Source organism: Protopterus annectens, chromosome 6.part0 (assembly GCF_019279795.1).
Source record: "Protopterus annectens isolate FY-2018-M chromosome 6.part0, PAN1.0, whole genome shotgun sequence".
Classification (NCBI taxonomy): Eukaryota; Metazoa; Chordata; order Ceratodontiformes; family Protopteridae; genus Protopterus; species Protopterus annectens.
The window spans coordinates 1970490330-1970512330 of NC_056737.1; the positions used below are offsets into that span (position 1 = coordinate 1970490330).

The 22001-nt window shown below is 44.5% G+C and overlaps 1 protein-coding gene across 1 annotated transcript in view; it reads left to right on the top strand.

Moving 5' to 3' along the window:
- The window catches only part of SESTD1 (SEC14 and spectrin domain containing 1), a 1957182-nt gene that overhangs the window by 1734033 nt on the left and 201148 nt on the right, over positions 1-22001 (top strand). The window contains exon 19 of the mRNA XM_044075265.1: positions 8115-8306. Coding sequence (XP_043931200.1) covers positions 8115-8306 — 192 coding nt within the window. The remainder of the gene's footprint in view (positions 1-8114; positions 8307-22001) is intronic.

A 22001-nucleotide genomic window follows, 5' to 3' on the forward strand; every position in this document is an offset into this window, starting at 1 on the left:
ATGAATCTTCCCTTTTTGGTCCCAAAGTAAGAGAGACACTATCACGTAGTGAGTAGGACAGAAAGACCTTGTCTGCTGTGGGCATACGTCCCTCCCCCAAGAGATCCTACTCCAGGAATCAGAGGGGAGGAAAATTGTGGTTCAAGAAGTCCCAAGGATCTTTTTGTGACACTCGTGATGATCAATCCCCCTGGGGCAGAGGGGGCAACTCATCCAGAGTACACCCTTTTTGGGGCAGAGGGGGTCCGTGCAACCAGGGCACTAGAGATTCCTTCTCCGGCTGACCCTTCCAGCACTCCTGAACAGCGGCCCGATTGCTTTCCTCTGGAAGCAGTCGGGGGTCGATTTTCCCTGCACCTACAGGCCTGGCAACTCATAACATATGCGTGGGTGCAGAGGATAATAGCCAGAGGCTATCATATCCCATTCAATCTTATTCCCAGACCCGTAAAATGAATCCCCAATGTCCCACCCAGTCAGAGGGAGGCTGCAGCCTTTGAAATCGAAAAGTTACTAAGAAAGAGTCATCCAACCAATCCCACCAGACCAGAGAGGATCCGAGTTTTACTCAAGGTTCTTTTTAGTGTCAAAAAAGATAGGGGACTGGAAACCAATCCTGGTTCTCAGCCTACTAAACAAATTCATAAAACTTCAAATGTTCCAGATGGTCATGGTACAGTCCATCCTCCCCTTTCTGGGGAAGGATAACTGGATATGCTCTGTAGACCTCCAGGACATGTATTACCACATAAAGATGGACAAATAATCCTGGAGATTTCAGTTCAGGGTAATGCCCTTTGGTCTCTCAACAGCCCCCAAAGTGTTCACCAAATGTATGGCAGTTGTAGTAGCTCATCTCCGACTACAAGGATTCCAGGTGTTTCCATATTTAGATGATTGACTCCTTACCGCCACAACTAGGAATCTTCTCATTCTCATTCTCTCTTACACTCAAGGCCTTGCTGTTTGCTTAGGTATCACGATTAACATGGAGAAATCACAAATGTCTCCAACAAGAGCACTGGAATTCATTAGAGTGATCTTCGACACAATGTACTGTCAAGCTTCCCTTCCTCCTCACAGGCTCTCAAGAATAAGAAGCCAGATTCAAGTCCTCCTTCCACAGGCATTTGTACCAGCATGCCTTGTACTGCAGCTATTAGGATCTATGGCAGCAACCATTGCCTTGTTCCATTGGTGAGGTTGCACATGAGACTAGTACAGTGGCTCCTTTCATCACAGTGGTCGATCCTAACCCACCCACTCGACCACATGATACGCCTTACAAACCTTTGCAAGAAAGAAATGTTTTGGTGGATGAAGCCTGAATCAAATCTTTGGTGTCAACCATTCTGCCTTCCCCAGCCCAGGGCCATGGTGACCATGGATGCTTCCCTGTTTGGGGGGGGGGGGCATTTCCAGGGGAAAGACAGTCCAAGGCACCTGGTCCCCCATGGAGGCCAGTTTGCACATAAATGTCCTGGAATTGAAGGCAGTTCTCTTAGCGTTGCAAGCGTTCCACACATCCCTTCCTTCCGGGACCATTGCAATTCAAGTCCGACAACATGTCAGTCATTTGGTACATCAACAAACAAGGCGGAATTAGATCTTACCCCCTGTGTTGGGAAGCCATGAGAATTTGGCACTGGGCGATGGCTTCCAACCGCTTTCTTATAGCAACGCACATTCCCAGGAGTTCCAATCTTATTGCAGACAATCTGAGCAGGAACATTTTGATGCCTCACGAGTGGTCACTCAGTCCTATAATAGCGGATCAGATCTCCCGCCGTTGAGGCAGGCCTTGCTGCAACCTGTTTGCATCTCCCCTAAACAACATATGCAGAAGCTACTTTGCCCTGACCCACCCTCAGGGGGAGTCACCGAGGGATGCTGCGATGCACGGTTAGCCCCCAGGTCTGTTGTATGCCTTTCCCCCATTTTCTCTCATCCCAAAATTCCTCCAGAAAACTCAAAAGGTTGAGAAGCAGAGTGATCCTCATTGCCCCTTATTGGCCCCATCAAGTCAGGTTCCCTTTCCTATGGCCTCATCTGGTTCACAGCCCGTGGATCCTGGATCAATCCCAAGGCATGCTTGTCTCATCCTCAGGGACTGATTCACCCCAATCTCCACAGCCTCAAGCTCACAGCTTGGTTTCTGCACTTCTGATGATTGCCAGGCTACCTGATATTTCATCTCCTGTTTGCGAGACTCTTCTGGTTTCACACAAACCTTCCACCAGGAAAAATTATTCTAGTAAGTGGGGCTAGGTTCTGTAGATGGGCCAAAGAACATAACATAGACCCTTTTTCCATGCCTATTCAGAAGATCCTACAATACCTGACTACCCACGCAGGAGCTTCAGCATCATCAGTTACTGTGCATTTAACAGCTATTACAATTTTCACAATGGAATTGACAATGTCACACCAACTGTGTAAAACCTTCATGAAAGGAGTATTACATGTAAAGCCTCCTATAGTGCCTTGGGACTTGACATTGGTGCTTCAGTCGTTAACAAGTCCTCCTTTCGAGCCTTCTAACTCAAGTGATTTGAAATATTTGTCTTGGAAAACTCTACTTCTAGTAGCCATTATCTTGGCGAGAAGAATGTCTGAGTTGCAGGGCTTGAGTGTCGAGACTTTACTTGATTTTTCATAGGGAAAGAGTATCCTAGGTACTGACCTTTCCTTTTTGCCCAAGGTCATTTCTGGGTTTTCCATTAATCAATCTATTCACCTACCGGTTTTCTTCCCTCATCATTCAAATAGAGGGGAATACCTTTTGCATACCCTCAATGTTCATAGGCAACTTCGTTTTTACTTGGACAAAACTAAATCTTTCAGAAAAACGGATCAATTATTTGTGGCGTTTGCAGGACTCAGATTGGGTAGGCCTGTCTCCAAAATTACTTTATCTTCTTGGCTCAGAAACGCCATTACTTTCATCTACCAACAGAACAAAGTGTCTTTACCTTCCAGAATAAAGGCTCACTCTACTAGATCGATGGCTACTTCTGTGGCCTTTCATTCCAAAGCCTGTATGGATGATATCAGCGCAGCAGCCACTTGGGCTAGACCTTTATCACACATTACAAATCGGATTTGGCCTCCAGGGGACAATCATCGTTTGGTTCTGTGGTGCTCAGGAATTTCCTTCCTTAGGGCCACCCAGGACTCAATTAGCTGGAGACTCGGTCCTAACAGTAAGGAACGAATAAAGATTTACATCATCAGAAAAAGATGTTACGTCTTATCATAACGTTCCATCTGTGTTGTAGATCTTTATTTATTCATTACTTCCCGCCCTTCTTCCCCCTGCCTGGACTTCTGGTGGTCTTTAGGATTTTTTTTATTAGTTAAGGTATTTGCTCAGACAGAGCCTCCTACTGTCTTTTTTATCACTTCTATAGTGTAATGGCAGGCAAACTCGATCTGAAGAGACTATGAGAGGGGCATTGTGGGTAGGTCTTAGCTGAGAGTTTTTGGCTGGCGCGAGTTTGGTAACGGCCGTGTCGGTTCCAAGGACGGAACCAAAGTCCTAACAGTAATGAATGAATAAAGATCTACAACACAGATGGAACGTTATGGTAAGACATAACTTCTTTTTTTCAACAGGTCCATATTTAAAACCCTAGAAACTAAGACCGCACACATCACAGCTAAGGAAGCATTATTTTTACTTCTTAGCCACAATGGCAAAAAAATTAAGGATCAAAGATGATCAGGCCTGCTGTTATGACCACGACTTAGGCCAGCAGGGATTGAACATCTAAAAGTTTCCCAAGCTCCCAACCCTGCCTTTTCTCTAATGCTCTTTGAGGTAAGATCTTCTCCTGATGGCGTTTGCTGTGTGCTGATGCTTGCTTCTGAGAAATTGTCCCTGCATACTCTTTGCAGTAGTTTTCACATATTTTCATTCAGAAAGATGCTCTGTTTTTACTTTTACTTCGCTTTCCTTTTATACTGCAAATCTCAGGTAAGTACATTCCATTTGATTTTTTTCTGTTGTCGAGTGTTTGACTACCCCCTTCTCCATAGTCTGGCATCTCCCCTGTGTCTTTTTTTTATTTTTTACTGTAAGCTGTGTGTTGATTATATTTCATTTATTTATTTATTTTAGCCTCCCAGGACCTTGCTAGATGGCTGCACTACCAACATCCACTCAGCCTGTTCATACTCAGGACACAGGCATTCCCAGGCAGTAGGAGAGCCCTATGGCCCATTCATTCCCACATGACAAAAAGTCCTTTGGTGCCTTGCAGGATTCTAATGGTAGGGAGCAGGAAAGCTTGCTAGTCGTGGGAAGCTGCATACCCACTCCCCATTGAGAGCGCTGCCCCCTTTAGCAGCAGCTCCTCCAAGCCTGCTACTGCTGTCTCCTGATATGGGAAGTGTGCCTCCGCATGCTGGATTTCCCTTGGCTTTACTGGTGCTAAGCATCATGATAGAGTGGGCTGGGCTGGCTCAAACTGTACTAGGAGTCACTCATGTGGTAAGCCAGAGTTATCTCCCTCCCGCTGGGATAGACAGGTCAGTAATGGATTTCCATTCCCATACTCCTTGACTGGCTCCTACATGCACCTGACTCGCTATTCAAACCTTGGTCACCTGCCTGCATAGTGAAGGTTTTATCCTTCTATGCAAAGGAGCTGCATTTATCAGTTTTCTGGCAGTTATTGGTGTTAGCTTGTTTAAAAACAAAAGTGGTTTAGTATTTTTTTTTTTTTGCACTTAGTCTGCTTGATTGATATCAGTGGTCACCTTTTCCCTCAGTTTTGGTGGGCAGTTGTACTTGCTTGTAGCTGTTGTTAAGTGTAAGTATGAGGAAAGATCCCACACACAAAGTAAACTTTTCATTTGTGTTTACTGTTTATCTGAATTCTGTTTTGAAGAACTGTTTGACACTTGAGTCTTTTAACCTGGCTACATTAAAAGGAAGGGTGATAATTTGGTTTTGGCAAAATTTCAAGCAAGTTCTACACCTTACCCCCATTGAAGCCTTTGACTTCCAGCTTTCTGCTGATGTTGACTTTGTGATATCCTAGGGTTGAGATTGTGAATAAAAGGCCATGAAGAAAAGATAAAGATTTGAAAAGAAAACTTAAAGATGGTTGGATATGATGGAGTTAAAGCTATGGCTTCTTCTGTCATTCTGTCTTAGAAGACATGGTCTACGGAGGCTCACTTGACCTGTTTTCCTTCTGTAGTTATCAAAATGCTTATTATTGTGGTTTCTAACAGTTTCCCTATTAAATGTACAAGAATTAACATTTTTATTAGTTATTGATCTTGAAGTTAAAAAGACAGAAGATGGTTTGGAGGTAACTAATATCTTTATCTTTACTTCTTATCACGTTTCTGTTTCCTTTAAGATTAGTTACAGAAGTGTTATGGCAGCATTTTTGAAATCCACAACATGATGTCTGAAGGGCCCCATCACCACTGACTTTTTCCTTGCCAAAGTTCTCTGCCACACCTTTTCAGCTCACCAAACACCTTACCAACTCCAATACCTGTGAGGCCACCTTTAGCCCTACAAACACAGATGTACGTGCTGTTGTCAGTTTTGGCATTGACTGCAGCCTTGCATGCAGGGCTATTTTGCTGTCAGCATTAATGATTTTGGTATCGGCATCTTCAGCAAATGTAGTACACATTGCCTACTTTACAATTTGTTTGCCTTTACGTTTGTGGTCTGTATGACTATTGAGAAGTTTAGCCCAGTGAACCATTAGAATTGTGATGTATTAACCATTCCCTATCGAGAAGAGCAGTACCACATATCCCAGGGTGGATTTGCAGTTTCCCTTCCACTCTTCAAGTGTGCATTTAAAAGTAGTGTTTGACATTGTTTGATGTACAGAGGGACTTATGGATGCATTGGGTTGGATATCTGTCACACTAGCAAGTCATGTTCATGTGCTGATGAAAGTTAAGATTTTTGATGTAGATATTCTTGGTGCCACCAGTTTTACTACAATGGATAATATCCAAAAGGGTGGAGACTTTCATAGCATAGAATCTCACAGTAATTCACCATGCAAGAGCCTGCATGAGATGGTGTGTAAATGGAGGGTTTTACTCTGTCTAAATAACTTAGAAAGCCAAGTTCTATCATTTTCTTAGTTTGGAATCGCTGAAGTTTCTCTAGTTGGGCAAGATGTCTGGAGAGATGTGTGTTGAAGGACAAGTGTACAGTGATGAGCTCAGTGAGGGATATATAGAGAGGGCCTAAACCTAGAGGAGAAGGGGAAATTAAGTGTGGTAAACAAAGATTTCCTAACCACAGGTGATACATAGTAATTGAAAGATAGTTTATTTTTGGCAGATGTTTCTACATCTCTAGTGACTGTCAATATTAAGATGGTGCCCAGCTTTCCATATAAAATAATGCTACATGTTTCTGAAATTAAGTTTGAGTCCATGGTCAGTGCATTAGTCAGTGGTTTGGACAAGCCCTTGATTCAGTGTGATTGTGTGTGTGTACGCGCGTGTATGTACGTGTCTGTGTGTGCGTGTGTACGCGTGTGTGGGTGCGTGCATGTGTGGACATGTGGCGTGTCTGACAATCAGTCATTCAGTAGGGGACTTTCTATTTTATTAGAAACTTTGCTAAGCCATAGTCATTTGATTTCTGCTTTCACTTTCACTTCAGAGAAGTAGATGCCAGAGTTGGAAACCAGTGACCAAGTCCTGTGGGACACCAGTAGTAACACATTTTTTTGAAGGAGGTGATACCAGCATTTGGAGACCAGTGACTGACTCCTGTGGGACACCACTAGTAACTTATTTTTTTGGAGGGGGTGATACCAACATTAACTGTATGAGTTATACTAGTGAACCATTTAATTATCCAGTAAGTAACATAAGGGTTAATGTGTAGGTGGATGAGCATGTTAATAATACCTACACAGGGAATGGTGTCTAAAGCCTTGGCCAGATCCCCATAAGCTGTGTTGATGGACTGGCCCATACCCCGGGGGGGGGTGCTAATCCATGTAACAGTAAAGGCACTGAAAAGTCATACCTGCATTAGGAGTTTATTGGTGATCTTTAAACTAGGATTTTTCACCAGCAATCCACATTCACATAACTTTTGGAAAGGTTCATATATTCCCCTTCCACCACATAGGACCTGAAAACAAGAGGATTCACATTTTTAGCAATCAGCTCTCTGGATTTATCTACTTTCGCACCATTTAATTACAAAGAAATGAAAATAACAAATATATATATATATATATATAAATCATTCTTTTCTAGATAGTGCAGGTGTGCAGGGTCCTGAGTTCAAGACTTGCAAGGGCTGATTATTTTGTACTCATCCCTCATTAGACCCATCATAGAGTACAATGCTCCATTTGGTATATACCTCACAAGACGTCTGCAACAACTGGAAAGGCCGCAGAATCACATCACTAAAAGAATCACAGGCCTAAAGCAGATGCCTTATGCTGACCAACTAAAAAAACTTCAGCTATACTCTGTCGCATGTCGTCTACTCAGAGGCGATCTCTGCTTAACATACAAGGCCATGTCAAACCCAGAGCTGTTGGACATGCTGTATTTAAAGAAATCCCAATCCATCAGAGCCACACGCTCCAGGGACCTAAACCTTGTCATCACAATGAACAAAACATGCTGGAGGGATAGGTTCCTGACCCAGAGACTCCCCATACTCTGGAATAGACTGCCCATGCATGTCAAGCAGAGCACCTCCTTGGCTCTCTTCAAAAGGAACCTTGATGACTGGATGGCGGATAGGAAATTTACCCCGGGGATGATGTTCCGTCACCCTACTAGACAGGGGTCCAGGGAAGTAAATATTGTGGGAAGAAATAGCCAGGGAATTGTTATGGCTAGGCTTGTATAGGCCCTAGGGCCAATAGCCTAGTACCAACCTATGAACCTATACATGATTTGAGGATACCACTTATGGGTAACGTAAGTGAAAAAAGATTACAAATTGTTCCTGTGCCTGAATATTGTCTCAGTTTCTGTCATAATATGAAGTGTAAGTATAAGTAGGACCTTGTGGTTAGAAGTACATGTAGTTTTTGGTGCAAGCATAAGAACTGCTGTGTAAAGAATTTGACTAATGTTATGTTTTGCAGAGCACATATGATTATGGGAGACAGCTGTTGCAAGCTACAGTTGTTTTATGCCAGTCCCTTCGATGTACAACAAGATCATCAGGAGACACACTTCCGAGGCTGAACAGAGTATGGAAGCAATTTACAGTGACCTCAGAGGAGAGGCTGCACAGGCTGGAGATGGCGCACTCATTTCACGCAGCTGCAGAAAAGGTTTGTGCCTGTAGTAGTTCAGTATGGTACTTGGTCTGATACATATGTTTGTATATGAGCATGTTGACATGTGCATTTTGCAAGTATAGTGTGTGTTTGTGTATATGTAAAAGAGTGTATATCAAATGGTTAAATACATTAGTGTGTGACTACAAAGAAATCAAGCACTAGGGAATGAAACTCACCCTATCAAAAATATATGAGAAATTATCAAAAAATGAAAACAGTTTCTTTTTACAGTTCATAGGTGTGTACTAGGCTAATGACCCTGGAGCCTTTAGAAGCCTAGTCCATAGGATTACCCTGGCATTGTGCCACCCCCTTAGTTCCTAGTGCCTCTGTTGAGTAGAGCCACTGGAGTGATCCCCGGGGTGAATTTTCTATTTCCCATCCACTCATCAAGATTTCTCTTGAAGAGGGCCAGTGAAGTGCTCTGCTTGACATGTATGGGAAGTCTGTTCCATAGAATGGGCAGTCTCTGGGTTATGAACCTGTCCCTCCAGCCTTTTCTGTTGATTTGTGGTAATGAGGTTGATGTCTCTGGAGCGTGGATGTGGAGGGATTGGGATTTCTTTAGATGTAGCATTTCTAACAGAGCTGCATCAGACATGGCTTTGTAAGTCAAGCAGAGATCGCTTCTAAGTAGGCGATATGAGACAGAGAATAGTTGGAGTTTTTTGAGTCTGTCCATATAGGACAAGTGATTAAGGCCTAGGATCCTCTTTGTGAGGTTCATAGGTTAGTACTAGGGTATCGGCCCTAGGGCCTATACAAGCCTAGCCATAACAATTCCCTGGCTATTTCTTCCCACAGTATTTAATTCCCTGGACACCTGTCTAGCAGGGCAACTGACGTGATCCCCGGGGTAAATTTTCTATTTCCCTTCCAGTCATCCAGGTTCCTTTTGAAGAAGGCCAAAGAGGTACTTTTGTGGCCTCTCCAGTTGTTGCAGGTGTCTAGTGAGGTACATGCCAAATGTGGCATTGTACTCTATGATTGGCCTAATGAGGGAAGAGTAGATGGAGACAATGACCTCTTTCTTCCTGGAAGCAAAACCCTTAGTAATGAGATGTGCCACACAGAAGGACTTTCTGACCACAGTGGCAACGTGGTGATCAAAAGAGAGGTTGCTGTCAACCTGTCTTCCCAGAACTTTTATAAAGTCTTCTGTGTTCAGTGAACTATCATCAGTGTGGTAATTCAAGGGAACCAGATTTTTCCCAAAGGGGATGAAGACACATTTTTTGGCATTGAGGTTAAGGCCATGGTTATGACACCAGTCGTTGGTCTCATTGAGGCCTTTCTCTAGGATGTCAACATCACTTAGGGAGTTAATAATAGCTCCCAACTTGCAATTATCTGCGAACTTTGTCAGCCAGAGTCCCATTGTGTTGGCCTGGACTTCAGAGAAGTAGATATCAAACAGGAGAGGACCCAGGACCGAACCCTGTGGGACTCCACTCGTGACTGGTCAGCAGTCTGACTTGGGAGTCAGCTACTTTCACACTGTGGGTTCTCTCTGTGAGCCAGTTTGCAACCCACCTAGTGATATAGGGGTTGATGCCCAGTTTAGTAAATTTTTCTATGATTCTTGAGTGGGGAATGCTATCAAAGGCCTTGACCAGATCAGGTTAGGCTGTATGAACCACTTTACCTTTATTCACAGCTCTGGTGACTGACTCAAAGAAGTCAACCAAGTTGAGCAGGCATGATCTACCCTTCACAAAACCAAACTGTGTAGGATCCAAAGTGTGGAGATTCCCTATATCCTTGTTTATTAGGTCCATGATGATGCGTTCCAAAGCTTTGCTTATCAGACTTGTCAGGCTAATGGGGCTATAGTTCTCAGAGTTTGTAGTCACTCCTCCTTTGTGGAGAGGGATGACTGTAGCAGTGCACCATTCAGTAGGGACAAAGCCTGAGGTGAGGCTGTGATTGAACAAGGCAAACAGGTGAGGTGCCAATTCACTCTGTAGTTCATGTAGAACACAGCCAGGGATACTGTCAGGTCCCATAGAAGCTGTATTCTTGGCCTTGGACAGTGCTGTTTTAACCTGTGCAGCAGTAATACTGGGTGCCTGGCAATCTACTGCAGGTGTGATTGGTCCTTGGGGGGGAGGGGTAAAGTTAGCACTGAATCTGTCCGCCAGTATATTTGCAATATCAGTTGGTCAACAAAACCCTACAACTAAATTCAGACATACTTTTGTCTGAATTTTAGAAGTGTTAATGAATGGGCTTTTCTAACATAAGGAATATGATTTGGGTTAGGAGCAGGGTTAGGGTTTCTATTCATTAGTAAGGATGGGCAGGGGGTGTGAAGCCCTGCACTACCATACTAATGTGCATTAATCCTAACTATAACCCTGCCCTGATTTTAACCACAACCCTACACCTTATCTCAGAAAAATCCTTTCTGTAAAATGCTACTACTACACTGGATAGACAGACATCACATACTTCCGCTCACATAAAGAGCACTAAATATACCTCCTTACCTAGCCCTTACTCATAACCCTAACCTGCAAATGCTGACACAAACATGCTCCCACCTATAACCTCATAACTTCAGGTATGTCATGAACTTCTAGTGTGGCACAGAGGTGAACATAGAGCTGTTTGTACTTCTCCAAGTGCTAGAATATTAAACCGGTTAGAATGACTGTTCCCACTGAGTCATTTGTCACTTGGCTGCTATACCCTCAAATTTGTAAATGTGAATGCCTCCTAAAAAGACGAGAATGTGAAGCATTACAAAATCTGTAATATCCGTCAGTAATTTGTCATTGCTAAAGAAGGAGCACATGGAAAGCATGTCAGCCAGGGTAGGGAGCAAGACCATAAATAGGTTGGAACATAAGTTGTGTTAGTTGCATACTGATTTAGTCAAAATAGCAAGCTTGTTATAGGAATATGTGAAGGTGAATAATGAAAGGCTGGATATAATGGAGGAAGTGCTAAACTCCCATTCAGACGGTCTAGAACAACTGCCAAAGTTATAAAATAATTTCAAGGGGAAAATGGCCATATAGGAAGCATGGCAGGAAGATGTGAGTTTAAAATGTAATGGAACTAGAGGATCAAGCATGCATACAGAACTTGAGATTTAGCTTAATTCTTGAGAGAGTTGAAGGCAGTGACTTCATAAAATATGTGAAGGACTGTATTATTGGCTGGACTGGGTTACTGCAGAATGAAGTAGTAATAGATAGGAGCTGTCGTTTATACACTTCCTTGGCAATGCGCAAAAATAGCCTTTGCCAATCATAGTTTAACAACAAAATTATACCATAAAGGAGAAATTGTTATCCTGCTTATGGAAAAGAGGTCTAGAATTAAGACTGGGTTTGATAAGAGTTTATGTAGAGAATGACTTTCCTCCACATACAAAGGTAGGAGAGGGAAATTTATCCCAGCATTTGTGTCAGGAGATGAATTTGAAATTCAACTTACTCTACCCAACCACTCTGTACATTTCCTTTCCAAATGGTGTCAAATTGTTCGGAGAACCAGAGCAAGCTGTGGAAGCTCTGAGGAATGAAAGGAGTGAGCACCCAGGCCACAGCATCACAGAGTAAGAAGCAAATAAGACAATATGGTCAAGCACTTAAAACCTTTCCTTGTTTTCAGGGACAGATGGCAGAGGGAGTAAAACCAGGTAAAGCAAAAAACCCAACAGATCCTACAGGAATTCAGAGTTGCCCAGTACAATCTACAAACTGTGAGGAATCTGTGGAGCAACAGGAAGCTTAATGGAGGACTGCAGATTTAAGGATTTTTTTGAGACTGTGGGGTGAACACTAGAGTGCCGAATAAAGTCGTTCATCTTTTTCTTGTTTGATTCTTCTTTTCTGAGAGACTTACTTTTAGAGTGACTGTAGTGTTTAAAATATGTTGTCTACAGGTAACTTTGTGAAGTGAATGCAATAGGTAGAGTGGGGTATCGTGACCTGTGAGATTTCAGCTGTAGGAGGGTGAGTGACCATTAATGAACATGTGTAGGAGGGGTGAAAGTGATAGAACTGCGGGCTACTGCTTCCCAGTCAGTGACACTGAGTATCACAGGTGGCTGGTGGCTTCAAACCTGGGGGGGGGTTAAAGGGTCGGCTTTATATTATAGCAGGGTTAACATTAACTATGGATCTGAAGTAGTTAACTTCATTTGATCAGCAACCTGTGGGTTTCGGATCCAATATGGATCCGAGCCGGCAGCATACCAAGCAAAAAGTTCCGAGCTCCAAGCTCCTCTCCCCTACCCATACTGCACTGCAACATCCTTCCAATCCCCAGATCTCGTTGCCGCGGCTATGCCAGCACGGGATTCTTGAGCTCCAGGCAAGTGTCAGGGTTTTTCTCGAAAACTTTGGTCTGTGTGTGCTCCTTTTGTTAATTTTGAGAATTAATTATTAGTTATCCACTCCATTTACGATAATTATTGGTTTGTTCCTTTCTTGAAAGTTGAAAACTTTCGGTTAGTGTAGACCCCCCCTTCCCGCCCGTAATGTGTGTGTGTGTGTGTGTGTGTGTGTGTGTGTGTGTGTGTGTGTGTGTGTGTGTGTGTGTGTGTTCACTAAGATGTCAGAAAGTGACTTTCTCTAAGTGCACAGTGTGGCCACAAGCTGTCTCCAGCCGATGGTCACACTCTGTGTGTAGTTTGCTTGGGGGTGGCCCATTTGTTTCCAGCTGCAAGATCTGTGCGGCCTTCAACCCCCGAGCCCTGCGGGATTGCAGGAACAAGTTAATTCTGGCAGGTCTTCTACCCAAAGAATCAACTTCTGCTACTTCTGCTGCTTCCTCAGCAGCCACGGCTGATGTTGTTCAGCCTTCAAGCCCTTCTGTCTGTCCGGGACTCACCTTCCCACCTTACCACAGGGAGAGAGAGAGGCCATGAAAGACAAAGTCAAAGAAAAACACAGGGAGACAGAGACATTTAGACAAGGATAAGGATAAAGATAGAGAGAGGGGTCGCAAGTGACAGGCCGAGTTGGATCCAATGGCCCCTCCTGCTAAGGTAATCTTGTCTCCGGTAAAAGTTACCAGGCCATTCTCTGCTCTGCTCCGTTCACATTTTTCTCCGGAGCCGGAGGAGAAGGCTAGACCACCCACAAGGTTGTCTTCACGTCGGCTCTCCTGGCCGGCATCGGTGGCATCCTCCAGATCGACTTGGAGCATCTCTGAAGCAGACATGGATCAGATAATGCAAAGGTTTCTACAAACTCAACTGCAGATGGGGGTACTGCTGGCTCTCCCCCCTCCCGGGGCGGGGAGTTCAGCTCCGTTTCTCGTCCCGATAGCTCCTTCTCCGATCCACCATTGGATTTCGGAGTCTATGGATCCAAGGAGCCTCAGAGTGAGGGGGCCGGTGCCAATGGTGCTTTCGGCCTCAACACCGGCCATGCCCTCGAGTCTGTTGGATCCGAGCTCTCAGAGCAGAGAGTTGGGCGTCGGATCCGAGCGGATGAGAGTGTCATCGGCTCCATTGTGGTCAGGACATACCATCCCTTCGGGTCCGGCTGTTCCAACTTCGGCTCCAATCCCTTCGTCGGATCTGAGGGTCTCGGCTACCAGTTTCAGGGAGGCCAGTTCTCCCTCGGCATTCGACGTTGTGGAGAGGGTTCTCTCTGTAGGATTGAGACCCCTCACTCTGTCATTGGGGTCCATCCCTGTTCCCTCGCAGCTGGGTTTGTCTTCCATCATCCAGTCTCCCCAGGGACAGCCTGTGTCTGTTGCGCCCCAGACAGTTCCCTTGGAGTAACACAAAATCATTTGTGAGCCCTCCCCGGAGAGTCCATCCGAGGAGGTCCCTCACAAATGCCAGTGTAAAAGGAGGCACTTGGACTCCCCCCCGAGTCCCTCACCGAAGATACCAACTTGGAGGAAGGGGAAGGTTCCCCCAAATCACCCCCCGAAGACGTCTCCTTTGGAGACATTATGGAAATCCTTCGCCTGGGGGGGGGGGTGATCCGCCCAAAAACCTTCCTCTGATGAGTCAGTATTCCTGGAGGTGTTCAACACAGGCCCAGCTACCTCTTGGGTGTCCCCCCCAGCCGACCCTCTGGTGGACCTTATCACCACCAGAGCGTGGAGGGAAACGGACAACTGTGGAGCCTACACCCAAAAGGCCCGACAAAATAATGAGTCCACCGGCAGATAGAGTTTCTTGGAATAAAGGTTCCCGGTTGATGCCATGGTGGTGGCGGCAGTCACAAAAAAGGAACTCGCCCAAGAAAGTTCCTCGGTCCACCCCCCCAGACAAGGAATCCAGGGCTATGGACCGTCTTGGAAAGTGGACTTTTGCTTCAGCCACCTTTACTATAAGGGCTCTGAATTACTTGGCCCATGTGATTCGACTGCAGCGGGACCTCATGAAAGAGTACGCTGAGTCTCCCCAGGAGTCCATGTCGGCCAAGGATGAATGGACCTTCTCGGCTCGTATGGCCACTCTCAAGTCTGTGTCCAATACGTCTATGCGTTTACTCTCTCATGCCACCGAGGGAGCCTCTAGAGCTAGCGGGTCTGCCATCGCTTTAAGGCGTCACACCTGGCTCTGTCTTTGCGACTTCTCGGAACCCTTCAAGGTGTCCTTCGCTAACTTACCCTTTGACGGTTCCACCCTGTTTGGGAAGACTGTCCGCGATATGCATGTCCAGAGCAAGAAAGACGGGAAGATGCTGTCAGCCTTCGGGATTTGCTTCTCTAACCCTCAAAGGTCCTTTTCCAGGAACCACCGAGGGCAAAAGAAGCTGCAGTTCCGGAATGCTCAGGACTCCTTCTCCCCCAGAGTCAGAGGGGGACAAGGTGGATGCCAGCTCAGAGGCAGAGGGGTGCCAAAGAACTTCGGGTCACGTGAACCGTTTTCAGAGCGACCCGCGCAGCAACCCTGAGGGGTTACCCAACTGCTCCTCTCTGGAGGCAGTCGGGGGGGGGGCATTTTTCGATGCACCTAGCCCAATGGGAGTCCATCACGACAGATCGCTGGGTGCTTCGAATAATATCCAGAGGCTATTCTAGTCCCTTCATAAACAAGCCCCCTTACACAAGGTGCCTCCCAGACGTCCCACCCGCTCAGGAGGCCGCGGCCTTGGAAATACAAAAGTTACTAGAAAAAAGAGCCATCCAGCATGTGCCGCCAGACCAGTCCGGATCAGGCATCTCTTCCAGGTTCTTTTTGGTGCCAAAAAAGATGGGGGACCTAAGGCCGATTCTCGACCCATCAACAATGAACCTGTTCATTGTCAAGGAAACGTTCTGGATGGTCACGCTTCAATCCATCCTGCCCTTCCTACAGGAGGGAAGATTGGTTGTGCTCGATAGACCTCAAGGATGCATACTGCCATATTCTGATGGACAGGCGATCCAGGAGGCTCCTCTGCTTTCGGCTAGGGGCCAGTAATTATCAATTCAGGGTCCTACCCTTCAGTCTCACCACAGCCCCCAGGGTGTTCACCAAGGTCATGGCAGTTGTAGCGGCCCGCCTGAGACTTCAGGGCATTCAGGTCTTTCCGTACCTGGACGACTGGTTCCTCACCACCCCCAGCAGGCATCTACTCTTACTAGCCAGAGATTTTTTTTCCAGATATCACCTCAGCTAGGAATTACCATAAATCTCAGGAAGTCTTCCCTTCAACCTGTTCAAGTGTTAGACTTCATAGGGGCAAGAATAGATTCTCATCAGGCCAGGGCATTCTTAACCCCAGACAGACTGCACAGCCTAACACTTCATGTGTTAGCGCTTCTGCAGTCCTCTGCACCCCCTGCAGAATTAGTCCTGAGAACCTTAGGATCCATGGCAGCAACTATCAACCTGATCCCTTGTGCTTGTCTGCATATGAGAATTTTACAGTGGACGTTGCAAGTACAGTGGTCAATTCTTCATTAACCTCTAGATTTTCCGATCCCTCTGAGCAGAGTGTGCAGAAATTCTCTCACGTGGTGGCTCCAATCTCGGAATTTGCAGGAGGGATGTCCCTTTCTTGCGCCCCAACTCCAAGCCACGGTGACCACGGACTCCTCCCGCCTAGGGTGGGGGGGGGCATTGTTCGGGCAGGACTGTTCAAGGCACGTGGACTCAAAACGAGACCGTTCTGCATATAAATGTTCTAGAGATGAGAGTGGTCCTTTTAGCGTTGCAGGCCCTTCATGCTTATCTCCCTCTGGGAACTATTGCGATCTAGTCAGACAATATGTCAGTGGTCTGGTATATCAGCAAACAGGGGGGGAACCAAGTCTTATCCCCTTTGTCGAGAAGCCATGAGAGTCTGGGAATGGGCGATATCCACCATCCGCTTTCTGATAGCAACGCACATTCTGGGTCGGTCCAGCATCTTGGCGGACAAATTGAGCAGACCTATCCTTTCTCCCTACAAGTGGTCTCTGAACCCTTGTGTAGCGGAACAGATCTTCCTCAAGTCGGGTCAGCCGTGCTGCAATCTCTTTGCATCGCCCTCCAATGCAAAGTGCAGTGAGTTTTTCACTCTAATTCCCCCGACGAGGGAAAGCCCCCAGAGGCGTTCTTGTTCATGCTTGGCCACCCGGTCTTCTTTCTGCATATCCCCCGCTTCCGCTCATGATAAAGTTCTTATAGAAAGCTCGCCGGTTGGAGAGCAGATAGATCCTCATAGCCCCATTCTGGCCTCGTCAAGTCTGGTTCCCCTGCCTTCGGTCTCATCTCATAGTTCCACCTTGGATCTTGGATCCCATTCTGGATCTGATTCGTCATCCCTCGGGAATGCTTCCTCCGAAACTGGACAGCCTGATGCTCACAGCTTGGCTGCTCCAGTTCCACTAGTTGCTAGGACTCTCGGTATCTCTTCTCTTGTTAAATTTATCTTGGTTGCGGCACATAAATCCTCTACCAGGAAAATTTACTGTAGCAAATGGAGACGCTTCTCCATTTGGGCTTCACAGAGAAATCTAGATCCTTTTACTGCTCCGATCCCAGCGGTATTAGACTTTTTCTTTCATATCTTCCAGCAAGGAGCCAGCTCTTCCACAGTGAAGGTCCAGCTGGTGGCTGTTTCTCTTTTTCAATTAGGGGACAATTTAGGCTCTCTCGCTGCTGCCAGAATTTGTAAGACCTTTTGGAAAGGCACTTTTCTTCTGCAACCTCCTATTAAGAATCCGTCCCAGCCGTGGGATCTGACTGTGGTTCTTGAGGCCTTAGTTGCACCTCCTTTTGAGCCCTCGGTATCAGTTGACTTAAAATTTTTGTCATGGAAGACGGCTTTTCTGGTGGCTATAACTTCAGCAAGGAGAGTGTCGGAGCTTCAGGCTCTTTGTATGAAACCCCCATATCTTGTGTTTCATAAGGACAAGGTGTCTCTCAGGACTAATCCATCCTTTCTTCCTAAAGTTGCTTCTGAGACAAACATTAATCAATCTCTTAATTTGCCTGTCTTTTTCTCTAATTTTCAGAACAAAAGGGAATACAAACTTCATTTGCTGGATGTTCTCAAGCAGTTACGTTTTTATTTGCACAGGACGGTGGCCTTTCGTAAATCTGATCAACTTTTTGTTTCTTTTGCTAAGCCCTTTTTAGGGAAACCAGTTTCAAAGGTGACTCTTTCTAGGTAGATTTCCCTTTGTATCCTACAAGCATACAGAAAGCTTGGTTTTCCAGAACCAGTAGGAGTTCATGCCCATTCTACACGTTCTATGGCGACGTCTGCAGCATTCTGGTCTAGAGTTTCCCTGGATGACATTTGCTCAGCGGCTACCTGGGCGTCTTCACACCTTTATTAATCATTATAAACTGGATTTGGTGTCTAGAGGAAGGGCTTCCTTTGGCTCTGCAGTGCTCCGGAATATCCTTCCTTAAGGGCCTCCCAAGATTTCGGGTAGCTGGGGGGGACTCTGTCCCACAGGTTGCTGATCAAATGAAGTTAACTACTTCAGATAAAGAAGTTATGTACTCACCATAACGTTCCATCTGAGTAGGTAAACCTCATTTGTCAACAACCGCCCTTCCCTCCTTCCCCCTTACGTTGGCGTTATTTTTGCTGAACTTGATGTTCGGAGTTTGAGCTGGAGGTTTTGTCCTTGGTTTAGGGGTCTCAGGTTAGTTTGTTGGTGTCATGTGTGGAGTGGCAAACTCGATCTGAGGATTGGAAGGAGGTTGCAGTGCAGTTATGGGTAGGGGGGAGGAGCTTGGAGCTCGGATCTTTTTGCTTGGTATGCTGCCAGCTCGGATCCATATCGGGTCTGAAACCCACAGGTTGCTGACAAATGAAGTTTACCTACTCAGATGGAGCATTATAGTGAGTACATAACTGGTCATACACTAATGCACATGCTAAATAGTCTGCCAACACTGGTCTTCCTTACATGCCAGAATGTGTTTAAGGAAAAAGTCACAGCACCAAAATAATCTCTCCCCGATTATTCTCCTAAGTTTTTAAATTTATAATAAACCTAGATTCCAGATTGCTCCTTCAACACGCAATTATTTTGCCAGATGAAAAAAATGTGAGAGAAAATTCTGGATGTTCTGTGAAATTCCATTAGATTAAAAAAATGTTTACACTGGTAATCACGATTACCTGCACACACCAGCACTAGCACCTTGTCCACCTCCAACCTCTGCTGTAATGCGTACAACTATGCAAGCCAGTTTGTTGAAATAAATTAAGGCAACCACCTGGCTTCAAACCAGTTTGTTCAAGTAAATTAATGCACCCAGCTGGCTACAATACTTAATTTATTTTGCCAGCAAACCACTGTTTCTTTTTATAATGAGGAATAAGACTAAAAAATGTGAGGCAAAAATCTGGACATAATGTTAAATTCTGGAATTTAAGAGAAATGATGTTAGGTCAACATGTGTCAACTGATTTTGTGGATTCAGAGTTCGTCAGTTGTCTGATCGCTGAAGGAAAATGAAATAATTCAACTCAATTGTTTTAACACAGTGACTGTCTAATGGCCAGTAGTAGACTGTATCCAGCAAAGCAGAAAAGTAAGAGAGAGTGAGAACTCCATTGCTTTTACTTCTTGGGAGTTAACTCTCTGTGTACACCAAAGACTTGCAAACATACTGCATGCAGTCATATGACAGGCTGCAGCTCCTGACTAACAGCCCAGTCCTTAGGAAAACTGGCATAGTTAGCGCATGTATGCTGGGCATGTAGTATTTTTTTTTTTTTTTTGTAGCATAGCTGCCTCATTCTGTTTGTGCATTCCTAAAATCCAGACTGATTTCAAAAAGAGCCTGAAGCTTGTTTTTCTTTTAAATAGTAATGCTATGGAACTTGTATTTTGAGAATGCTTACTAAGAACTGTACTGTAGTTCTGCTTCTGGAAGAGTGAAGCTACTTTGAGATGCTTGTTCACTATTTTAAATTAAAGAGTTCAAGTGATGTGTATGGGGGGACTGCAGCCCAGCAGCCAGTATCAAGGTCTGCCACTACCGAATAGTAATTCTGTACATAAAGACAAGAGGTACATCGTGTAAAGCAAATGCTGAGGATGAGAGAGCTGAATAAGGTAAACTGAGGATTATTTTATTGTGTGCATATGGAGTACACAGATGAAAATTGATTAACCTTCCTCCAGTTCCATCAGTCTGTTTGCTACAGAGTGTTTGAAGATAAAATTAGAGGGTATTAGCCAACAATCTCAAAAAAGTAAGTTAACATCATGAAAGACGTTGCTGGGAGGAGTAAGAAACTGTGAATGCAGGTATGTATATCTTAGTGGGATGGGTACAGGAGATCAGAACACACAGCAATTTAAGTAAGCTTTTTGATTCTGAAGTAAGGTTTCATTGGACTAGTAGTGAGCAGAGTAATTCTGACATTGGGAAACCAATTAGAATGTACTAAGAAGAGGATGCTTCAATCCTCATGAGCGTTCATATACTTAAGGGAGTGAAGAATGGTGAAGCTAGTAAGCAGTCTATCAAAACATTTTCACATTTAATTCGGGTAACATTAGAGACCCTTGTGAAACATCGGGTCAAGCCTAAAAAGTAATTGTTCTATGTTTGTTAGTTACAGCAGCGGTTAAGAGGTATTTGTTTTTAATCCAACACGAAGAAATTTATTGCAAAAATCCACAACACACTTGATAAAGCCTGGTAAGACCAGGCGAAAGCGCTTGTGTTGTGGATTTTTGCAATAAATTTCTTCGTGTTGGATTAAAGTGGACTTTGCGTTTTGTATCCTTGTGGTGGGACAACTGTACTTGCAGCAGTTTGAATTCGAACTTTTTACAGCTTGGCAGCGATAATCCAGAAGAGGTCATTTCCGCATTTTACTTACTGGTTTTTGTGTTTTGCGTACGCTTACTAGGTATTTGTTTTTACTTGTGGAGAATTTCAGTATTAATGCATTGAGAGAGTTTGGTGAATGGGGCATTGCTTTGCTGGAACAAGATGGTGTTAACATTAAAGAATAAAAATGTATTTCTGTAAAAATGGTGATGCAGCACAGATGGTATATGGTAATGGGTTGGTGGTGGTTTTTGTATGTTACATACATATTTAAGAAATTAGTATTAGGGGTTATAGAAGGGACATCCTGTCTGAAACACCTTAAGACTTAAGATTGCGATTACTTTATTTGAAAAGCTGTAGTATCTGTTTTCTATCATATACAGAATCAGGGAGAATGGATATTGCAGCATTTGGACCCTTTGAGCTAACGCTCATACAGGAAAGTGGAGAGTTTAGAAAACCCATCTAGCATTTTGTCTCTCTAGCACTAAATTAGTTCACAAACCATTTCAAAAATGTTCTGTCTTCACTTATTAAACAATAGTGCTGTGATGCCATTGTCTTTTTTCCATCAATCTTCAGTAGTAACTATCTGTAAACTTGTTGTTTGTTCTGTGGTCCACATGTTGACTAAGAATTACAAATCTGCTTTTGTTTCTAAGGCTAAAGGTAGTTTTGCCACTGTTGTCTTCCAAGGTAAGAATGTTTCCTTGGACGTTCTTCTAGGTTTTGGATTCAATAATGCATACTGTTTGCAAACAAGTTTGAAAAATCTTATGACAGAAGGATAATGTACCATACTACAGTGTTTGAGAATTTCACTTTGATATTAGGTGGACAATAAATCTGTCATCACTTTGTAAGTACCCTCCCTCCATCTCCTCATATTTTCTCTTCACTTTCATTGTCTTAACTGTTTCATGTTACATTCTGGTGCTTTGTTAAGATGTGAATCTGTTTGTGTATGTGGGCGGGTATAAGCAGTGACCAAAATCTTGTACAGTCTTATTAAGCCAGGTATGCAAATGAATATCCAGTAGTATGATTACTGAATTATGTAAAGGCTGAAGGTATGGCATCTTGTATCTTTAACTCTGCTAGTGACTTGCATGTATGAAGCCTGTCATCACCACCAACTCAGCAGTAAGTTTATTTCCTCTGAGAGACTTAGCTGTTTAATTTGCCACTTTACATTAAGTAGCAGAAATTAACTTAATGTAACACACTGGGATCAAGCCTTGCGTCCACATGCTGTTTTTGTCTTGACACCGAGAACTTTATTATTGAGCAAGTTTTTCACAGCTTCTCAGTCTGTGAAATTAGCAGCTGGCTCAGCCTTTGGGTGATCAGTTATGATGTCAGCTGACTGACAGCAGCTGTGACCCAGGAGGTAGAATGAAAGGGTTGCTCATAGGAGGGGGCTATAACTCAAACTGTGAAGACAAGGAGGATTCAATCTGCTACTGTCATGGAAAGTTTCTCAC